At 43.0% G+C, this 10,183-nt stretch overlaps 1 protein-coding gene across 1 annotated transcript in view; it reads left to right on the top strand.

Annotated features, from left to right (window-relative positions):
- The first annotated feature begins 45 nt into the window (after positions 1-45).
- Positions 46-10,183, top strand: part of LOC113426352 (protein hinderin-like) — an 88,772-nt gene continuing 78,634 nt past the window's right edge. The window contains exons 1-3 of the mRNA XM_087954239.1: positions 46-132; positions 5,991-6,026; positions 7,702-7,841. Coding sequence (XP_087810365.1) covers positions 75-132; positions 5,991-6,026; positions 7,702-7,841 — 234 coding nt within the window. The 5' untranslated portion in view covers positions 46-74. The remainder of the gene's footprint in view (positions 133-5,990; positions 6,027-7,701; positions 7,842-10,183) is intronic.

Genomic DNA, 10,183 nt, shown 5'->3' with positions numbered 1-10,183 from the left:
GCCAATGAGAATCGAGGATAGGCGTGCGGGGCGGGGTGGGGCGGAGGGACGCTGGGAGTGGCGGTTGTTTCAAGATGGCGGATGTAGCCGAGGGGCTGAAGCCGGAAGGAGCCGCTTACTGGAGCCGGGACCGTATCCTTTATTCGGGGGCGAGATGGGCGTCTGGTCGTGGGGTGAGGCGGCTGACAGAAGGGAGCTTGGCGGGCTTGTCCTGAGGGGAGGCTGTGGCCTGGCAGCGGGGACGCGGAGAACCTTTGCTGGGTAGCCTCTGAACATGTACAGAGTGCCGGCTTTTTTTTCTTTCAGTAGGAGTTTTCTCTCCTATAGAGTTGTGGCCTTGTGTGTGGCTCGGAAAGATAAAGCAGTCTTCCTCAGCCTGATTGTCTTTTAGACTACAACACCCATCCTCCACAGTCTGTGGAGCTTTTGCTCTTCCATCAGGGAGGGACTCCAGTTCCCATATTCCTCAGCCAGCTGTGTGGAAGGGAAGGGAGGCACAACCCAGTTGCCTTTTCAACGGCCTTCGGTTGGGTTGTAAGGAATGGGCTTTGGAGTGGACGGAATTTGGGGCCTGCCATTGGCGGGAATGCTCTGATGGAGAGGAGGGGCTTTGTAGTCCATGATGAAGCATGATGGTGCTGCCAAAGGGCTTGAATTGGGATTGTTTCCTTGGGGGGCGGGGCGCGGAATTGCTGGATGGAATGGCTTTGAAGACCCCTATTTATTATGTATTACATTTATATACAGTAGGTAACAATTGAGCCAAAAATTTCTGTTGCTAAGTGAGACAGTTAAGTGAACTTTGCCCCCTTTTACGACCTTTCTCGCCACTGTCATTAAGTGAATCGCTGCAGTTGTTAGTCATGCGGTTGTTAAATGAATCTGGCTTCCCCATTGACTTTGCCTGTCAGAAGGTCGTAAAAGGGGATCGCACGATCCCGAGAACACTACAACTGTCATAAATATGAGTCAGTTGCCAAGCGCCTGAATTTTGATGCTGGAATGGTCATAAGTGTGGAAAACAGTCATAAATCTCTTTTTTCAGTTCTGTTGTAACTTTGAGCAGTCACTAATGGAACTGTTGTAAGTTGAGGACTGACTGTAGGCCGCCTATCTCATTAGGCAAAGTGGGTGACTCCATTGCGCCATAAAACTTACATAATGAATTTGGGGAGGGGGCAAGGAGGGGAGGTCCTTCCAGTGGAAATTTGCCCCAAGAGATCCCATTGCTGGCCAAGCATATTGGGTAGCCTTCATCCACAATGAAGCAACATGTAGTTTTGTGCTTGAGTGAAACCAACAATAACTAAAGCTGACAATGATGGGTTGTTGTTTCCCATTTACAAACTAAGCCCTTGAACTTGGTTAAAGACCGGTCTAAAGTTTATTTAATGCACCAAACCATACAGTAAACTGAAAAGCAAGCTCAGCTCTTCAAGTCAAACATAAACCACTCTCACGTGATGCATGAGTATATGTACTTAATATATATTAAGCATATATTAATTTGAGTATATAATTAAAATGTATTTTATGTACATATACTTCATGAACATAAAGTATAAAGTATATGTGCATAAAATAGATGTGAAGTATATGTGAAATATATTAAAAAGTATAAAGTACTTAAAATATGTACATAAAGTAATACATGAGAGCTGTCTACAAATACAGGTAGTCTTTGACTTACGACCACAATTGAGCCCAAAATTTATGTTATTAAGTGAGACATTTGTTAAGTGAGTTTTGCCTCCATTTTACGACCTTTCTTGCCTCGGTTGAAAGTGAACCACAAGTTGATAAATTAGTAACCCAGTTGTTATTCGGATGCTAACTGATTACAGGCAGTCCTTGACTTATGATTGCAGTTGAGCCCAAAATTTATGTTGATTAAGTGAATTTTGCCTATTTTATGACCTTCCTTGCCTCAATTGTTAAGTGAATCACTGCAGTTGATAAGTTAGTAACCTCGTTGTTAAGTGAATCTGGCTTCCCTATTGACTTTGCTTGTCAGAAAGTCGCAAAAGTTTATCCATGACCTCAGGACACAGCCATGGTCATAAATAGGAGTCAATTGCCAAGCGACTGAATTTTGATCACATGATCATGGTGCTGGAAAAGGTGTAACTGTGAGAAATGGTCATTAGTCACTTTTTCATTGTAGTTGTAAGTCTGAACGATCACTAGATGAACTGTTGTGATAACTGGAGGTGAACAGCATATACATTTATTAGCTAACATAGATGTGTTCCCATCTCCCACAATTCCTTGCTTGAAGGGTTTTGGAAATCTGTATTTTTGAAGGAGAATTTCCTCACCGTGAAATCATGTAAATTTAATAAATAAAAGAAATAGATGTGTTTCCCTTCTCCTACAATCCCCTGCTTGAAAAGTTTTGAAAGTCTCTTAATTTCAATGGACAATTCCTCTACCGTATTTGTCCCTTCAGCATTTTATCCCCACTGGCTAGAATTTGACCCCGAAAAGGACTTTGGAGTTGGGCTTTTTTTAATGATCCTTGGTCATTTTGGGTGTGCAAATCTTTTGGATTTTCATTGTTTCCTTCACCTGATTAAGCTTAGAATTGACTGATAAAATACCTGCAGCTGATTGAAAAGCCTTTATGAACGTGATAAATCGGGGTTTTTCAGCTTTTAAAGATGTGTGTGTGGAATTCAACCTAGAGAATGGAATTCCACATATCTTTTAAGTTGCCATGTTTTTTTTTTTCTTGACAAGTTTAGTTAGATTTCCACAGCTTATCTCTTACTACAGGTATCCCACAACATATGACCACAATTGTGCCCAAAATTTCTGTTGCTAAGTGAAACATTTGTTAAGTGAGTTTTGTCCCATTTTACGACATTCTTTGCCACAGTTTTTAAGCAGATCACTGCAGTTGTTCAGTTAGTGACATGGTTGTTAAGTGAATCTGGTTTTTCCCATTGTGTCATGCCCCTGGTGGAGACTGACTCTGAGGGAGAGGAGGAACAGCCGACAGGGAGTGGAAGTGTGGCTCTGGAGGTTGTGGAGGAGGCTGGGGAAGGGCAGAGGTCGGCTGGGCAGTCAGAGGATGAGGCAGGCCCATCTTCTCTGCCTCCTAGGACACACAGGGAGGAAAGGAGAAGGAAACAACTTGGCTTATGAGAGAAGAAGTGGCCATGATCCCCCTCATTGGTTGCAGCTGGGGAGACTAGCATATAAGAGAGACGATTACAACACAGCGTTGACAGAAGCAAAGCTTGTTTTAATTTGGGCTGAAGTTATCTTGGTTGGCGTCCTTCCAACAGACTGTGCCTTGTTATCTCCTTGCAGTTCGTAATTACTTATCCTGGTCCATTGTAGAAATTTTGTCACTGTAGTTTGTTTGGTTTTTCATTTCACCTCTATCTGCTCATTAAGTTTGGACTGTATTTGCTTTCTTTTGAAGACTATTTTTGAATAAGTTTTATCTCCAACTGAGAATTATTGAACAGTGGCGCCAAGCTGGAGGCATTAAAGGACATTTTATATTACACTCCGGGTCATCACACATTGGCTTTGTTTGTTAGTCGCAAAATGGGATCACATGACCCTGGGACACTGCAACTGTCATAATATGAGTCAGTTGTCAAGCATCCAAATGTAAATCACAAGACCCTGGGGATGCTGCAATGGTCATAAGTATGAAAAATGGTTGTAAGTCACTTTTTTTGGTCCTGTTGTCGAACGGTTACTAAACGAACTATTGTAAATCACAGACTACCTGAATCTGATTAAAAATTTTTTTTTTGCTCACTATTGTTCAGTCTTTTTCTGCAATTTGCCTAAAGGCTGATGGCCCTGAAAGGGAATATGATGAAGAAATTATATGTAAAAAAGTCTTCTGTGACTTGGATGGTACCAAGTATGGATGCTTTTTGCACAATTGAAGCCAATTCCTGAAACTTGTGGGTATGAATTTCTGTTATTTTGGAGCACGTGAATTTGGTAACATAAACCCCAAAGTGGGTTAAATATAGGTTCAAAAAAAGACCTCATAAGACATACATGAGAAAAATTCCCACCTGCTTCTGAGTGATTTGTGTGAGCATTATTCACTTTTTTTCTCTTAGTACAGTAGTCCTCAATTTACAACCATAACTGTATCCAACATTTCTGTTGCTAAGTGAAACATTTGCTAAATGAGTTTTATCCCATGGGGATGCTGCAGCAGTCATAAGTGTAAAAACTGGTCATAAGTCACATTTTTCAGTGCTCTTGCAACTTCAAACAGTTGCTTAGCAAACTGTTGAAAATCATGGACTAAAGTTGCCCCTAAAATTCCAGAAAGTTGATGGAAAAACCCTAGTTGGAGACAGTAGCAAACCCTGTGTGTATGTGTGTGTGTTTGCCACAATAGCTGCACAACTGAGCCTTTGAAGTGACGAGAAGTTGAGGTCAAGTTGAAGGAAACACTGACTTGATATTCTTTCAGATTTTTAGAGCTGGATGAAAGTGGGTGCGTGAAACGCCGTTTGAAGTGTCCTCTTTTCTTAAGTCACCTGTGTTGCCATGGTCACACCTGCCCAGTGCGCAGCTTAGTGTTTGTCCACACGTATTGTTCGGTGTTTACCCAAGAAAGGAGAAGTGGACGAGAAATAGGGAACTTTTTGATTGAACAAGCTTTTGAAACGAGGTTTCTGGAACTTAAGTCTAAAACCTCTCTCTGCTTCTCCTGCCTGTTCAGAAGATGTTTTGGCAGGACTCGTTCTGTCAGGGTTCACGAATGGAGGCTGAGTCAGCTAGCCAGGCAAGGAAACCAGGTTTGTTCCTTGGAAGTTCATATTGTTGGCGTTGAATGAGAGCAGTGAGATGGGACTGAACCTGTTTTCTCTGATAATGCAGTCTCAAATAGTTGGGATAATTTATATGTATGTATGGGCAACATTTATTTATGTTCCGCCTTTATTATTTTACAAATAACTCCCAAGTTGTCAGCATACCTAACACTCCTTCTTCCTCCTATTCTCCCCACAACAGCAACCCTGTGAGGTGGGTTGGGCTGAGAGATCATCCAGTTGGTTTCCCTGGCTAAAGCAGGACTAGAACTCACCATCTCCTAGTGATTGTCCAAAGTCACCCAGACAGCTTTGATGCCTAAGGCAGGACTAGAACTCACAGTCTCCTGGTAATTGGCTGGTTGTTTATTGTTTGAGTGTCTGAATTGATTGTTCCTTCATTGGGGTATGTTTTACTTCTTGGTTGTTAATCTAGTATTAATCGAGATTAATAGATTAATCTATTTATCTGGGCGTTGATTGCTGGCAAAGAGGTGTTTGCACTGTTTTGGTTTCCTTTTTTTTAGCTTTTTGAGTGCCTCTTTCGAACGTTATGCAGGCGTTGTTTATCTCTATGAGCCTGTGGATGGCTGATTTGTCTGAGTGCCATACTTCCTTTGGCAAGAACACTTTTATTGACACTGGAGGTGTTCTTTCTCCCTTCAAGCACTGATGATGTTACCTAGTTAGGTAATGAAATGTCTATAAGAAAACAGGCAAGCTCACAGAGCACCAAGGACCCCTCATTTCAACCCTGAACTGCAAATATTCTTTTCTAAGTTCTCTGAAATAGAGAACTTAGTGTGAGAAACTGGGCCTCTCTGTGGTTCTCCCCAGATTTCCTTCCTGAAAAATTGAATCCCAGACATAGGACTGATTGACCCCCCTGACTATTCATAGAGTTTCAGAAACCTTCAATCATTGGAAAGCCTCACAAAGTTCCTTTTATGATCAGAGCTCAGAGGGGGAAGCAAAATGCCCCTGCTACTTGCCTCATCCTGTAATCACAGACAATGGTTTAATTCAGGTTTGGCTATTTTAACGAGTCAAAAAGAAAAAGAAATGTCTGCTTCCGTCTGCTTATGATTTGCTGATCTTTGGGTGGAAGAAAGCTTTCCCTGACCTGCACCTAAAACTCTGGAATACCACCAATGCTTTTCTTGCTTGCTTTCCTTGAACAATATATCACAGTTTCAGATGAAGACCGACAACCTGTGTATGTCCCAGGTACGTTGTATGAATGGCTACAGCCGATGTTTGGACAGTGAATCTGCTCCAGATCTAATCTTAGAATATAATGGAATTGAATGGAATAGAGGATGGAATGAGAATAGAATAACAGAACAGAATAGAATATGGGATGGGATGGAATGGAATAGAAATAGAATAGAGTAGAAATAGAATAGAGTAGAAATAGAATAGAGTAGAAATAGAATAGAGTAGAAATAGAATAGAGTAGAAATAAAGGTAAAGGTTCCCTTTCACATACATGTTAGTTGTTTCCAGCTCTAGGTAGAAATAGAATAGAATAAAACCTTTGTCACTTTAAATGTACACTCATCAACATACATTAAAATGAAGTTTGCTTTGAGCTCTAAGCCCATAGCGCTTATAAGGAGCATCCTGAATCATCTCCACTGTCCTCACCACTCTCTGTAGGGACTTTCTATCTGAAGCGCTGCTGCCACCAAACCAAACAGGGATGCGGTTTACTAAAACGCTCTCAGTCGTGCCTCTGTAAAAAGTGGTCAGGACAGAAGGAGAAATTATGGCCCATTACGGTTGCGGGTGGTGATGGGCATTAAGCAAGAGTGTGATGTGTTAAGCGGAGCATGGAATGGGGAATGGGGGAATCCCTGGGGCCATCCTGTGCTTTGCTTCCTGCCGCTTGGAGTCCATGAAGACCCCTCCTTTCCTGCCCTTCCTCCCCCCGCTCCTCCCTGTCTTCTCTCCCCACAAGTTCCTCCTGTCTTGTCCTTCCCAATCCATCCCAGTTCATCCCGTCCCATCCCCTGATACGTGGCTCACTTGAAAAGATTCCACACAATGTTCATTTTTAAAACTGGTGGAAGCAACGATAGCAACTAAACCCAGCATTAGCACATAACATTGTGACATTGATTGAACAACTCTGAGGTGAGTCATTAAAAATGTGTGAGATTGGTCCATAAATTAATCGAACTTACCTTTACGAAGAAAAGTATTGAAAAGTGCCAGGTGCGATAACAGTCAAAAGCCAATAAATCCAAAGAGTAAATTTTACAATGTTGCCTTTTATGGCAATCTTGAAGATAGACGAAAAGCCTAAATGTGTGATAAATGGTGTGGGGGTGGGAGGGGGAAGGAGAGAGAAGGAGAAGAGGAGAGACAAGGGGAGGAAGAATAGAATAGAATAGAATATGAATTAGGAATAGTATAGGAAATGGAATGGCATGGAATAGAATGCAGAATATAATGGCGTGGAATAGAAATTAGAATAGGAATGGAGTAGAATATGAATTAGGAATAGAATAGAATAGAACAGGGAGGGGAATGGAATAGAAATGGAATGAAACGGAATGGAATAGAATGCAGAATATAATGGCATGGAATAGAATTTGGAATTGGAATAGAATTAGAATAGGAATAGAATAGGACAGGACAAGACGACAGAATATGGAGGAATGGGGAGGAGAACAGAACAGGAGGAGGAGGGGAGGGGAGGAAGAATAGAATGCAGAATAGAATGGAATAGAAAATGAATAGAAGGAGGAGGAGAGATGAGATGAGTTTTCTGGTGTGCTTTTTAATGTTTTTTTTTGTAGTTCCTCCTTTTCACTGGAAAAGTTGAGGCGGGGTGTGTGTGTGTGGGCTTTGTAAGAACGAGTGGAGAATTTCCAGGTCTTGTTTGTTGCATTTGCAGGGGTTTCTGATGGGAGGCCTTTGAGACCCAGGCCACTGCGGAAAGGGCAGAAGACGGAAGCGAAGGCCAAAGGAGCTGCGGCTTCGACTCCCGCCCCCATGGAGGTCCTGGAGAGGATTGGAGAAGAAGCTGGGCAGCAGGTAAGTTTGCCACCTCCTGTTAGAGCAAGCAGCAGCAAGGCACCGAGGCTGACACCTGCGTGCCTATGCAGCTAGGGCCACGATATATAGGAGGGCCCCCAGTCACGTCTACCTGTCCCATTAGGTCTGCCAGGGGAGGCGTGCCTGTAACGGATTGCCATCTCGGAGGGAAGGAGGGCAAGAAGAGGTGCTCGCCCTTTGGAAGATCATTTCCCCCGAGATTAGATCGATCAAGATTAGGGATTAGGGCGCTCCGATTAGGAGGTTTAGCTCCGTGGCTAGGACGCTGAGCTTGTCGATCAGAAAGGTCGGCAGTTTGGCAGTTCGAATCCCTAGCGCCGCGGAACGGAGTGAGCTCCCGTTCCTTGTCCCAGCAGCTTCTGCCAACCTAGCAGTTCGAAAGCACGTAAAAAAAAAAAAAATCCAAGTCGAAAAATAGGGACCACTTTTGGTGGGAAGGGAACAGCATTCCGTGCACCTTTGAAGGCATTTAGTCCTGCCGGCCACATGACCATTGGGACATCTTCTGACAGCGCTGGCTCTTCGGCTTTGTAACGGAGATGAGCACTGGCCCCTAGAGCCGGAAACCACTAGCACGGATGTGCCAGGAGAACCTTTACCTGTTAGGGATTAGGGGTGACCTGATAGCAGTCTTCCAATATCTGAGGGGCTGCCCCAGAGAGGAAGGGATCAACTTATTTTCCAAAGGACCAAAAGGCAAGGCAAAAACAACAATGGATGGAAATGAATCAAGGAGAGAAGCAACCTGGAATTAAGGACACATTTCCTCATTGTGAGAACAATTAACCAGGGGAACAACTTGTTGTCTCCAGAAGTTATGGGTGCTCCCATCTCTGGAGGCTTTTAAGAAGAGGTTGGACAACCACCTGTCCGAAATGGTGTGAGGTCTCCTGCTTGGGCAGGGGGATTGGACTAGATAGAAGACCTCCAGGGTCTATTCCGTCTCTGCTACTCTGTTACAGGTTTTGTGCAAGGCCTTCCAGATGTGGCTTTGTTCCTGGGCACGGGGCCCAATAATATGACGGAGCTCTTGCAGTGGCCACATTGATTTTTTGTTACTGGTTCTTTTCTCATTTCACTTCTATTGATTATTTGTGTGCTGTTTTTTTAAATAGTTCTCTTTTTATTATGAGGTGTTTAACTTCAGCCATGCTGCATCATGAATTTATAATGAATGTCTATGCAAGCTGAAATATTAATACGGTAGTAGTAAATATATATATATATATACACACATGTAACCAACAGTAGGAATCCCAAAGGTGCTTTTTCAAGAGGCAACCGGACTTTCTGGTTTTTTTTCTTTGAAGCTGTTTTGCTTGTCATCCAAGAAGCTGCTTCAAAGAATTAACCAGAAAGTCCAGTTGCCTAAAAGCACCTTTGGGACAACCATGATCTGGATGACTGAGAATCTCCATAGATGCCCAAGCTCAGAGAGTACCAAGGACCCCCCAGTAGATCCCTGTGCTACAAATACTCTCCTCTGTCGGTATTTATTTGTTTATATATATCAATTTATATCTCACAATTTTGACTCTGGCTGGAGCTTAGAAAGCCTGAAAAACAAAAGCAATCTGTAAGGACACCAAGAATAGCAACACAATATTACCCGATCGGCTCCCTAGGACAGCCCTTAAACTTAAACCATCCTGAGGGGAAAAAAAAAATCACATCAACAGTCTCAGTCAACCTGTAGACCTCATACTCCAGGGATCATCCAGGCTTCAGGGATATCCAAAATTCCCAGAGGTTTGTGGCCAAGTGAATCTCAGCAGCTGTGGTACTTATCTTATCCCGCAGACCGTGTTTTGCTGCCCTCAGGTGTGCCGAGGGGGTTGCGTTAGAAACCCAACACTTCCTGAGTTCTAAAAATGCGGGTTGTGTTTTTTTTTGTTTGGAAACTCAATCACCAAGAAAGAGACCCTGACGTGATCGTTCACCTGGGGCCATTGTGCGTCAAAATTCTCGGACTCACAAGTGCAAAGGGAGATGCAGATGTCTTCTGTAATAGAGGAACACCGTGTTACGGTGTGCACGTGCCAAAATGACTTTTGTCTTTTGGGGGGGAAAAAAAATCCCAGGGAGAATTTTAGCAGATAAAACCCCACAGAGCTCTTAACGGAAAAGGCTGTTGTAGATTTAAAAAAATGGTGGGTTTTTTTTTTGAGTCTTAGTGGACAATCCCTTAAACATGAGCCAGCCAGTGTGTAGCAGCAGCCCAAAAAGTATTAGTACCACTTTATAAAGCCTTAGTAAGGCCACACCCAGAATACTGCATCAGGTTTTGGTCACTGCATTACGAAAAAGATGTTGAGACTTTG

Source organism: Notechis scutatus, chromosome 2 (assembly GCF_049901735.1).
Source record: "Notechis scutatus isolate UNSWTSFEM ecotype Mainland chromosome 2, rNotScu1.2, whole genome shotgun sequence".
In the NCBI taxonomy this organism is placed as follows: domain Eukaryota; kingdom Metazoa; phylum Chordata; class Lepidosauria; order Squamata; family Elapidae; genus Notechis; species Notechis scutatus.
The sequence above is the reverse complement of the archived record's forward strand: the minus strand, read 5'-3'. Positions and strand labels throughout refer to the sequence as shown.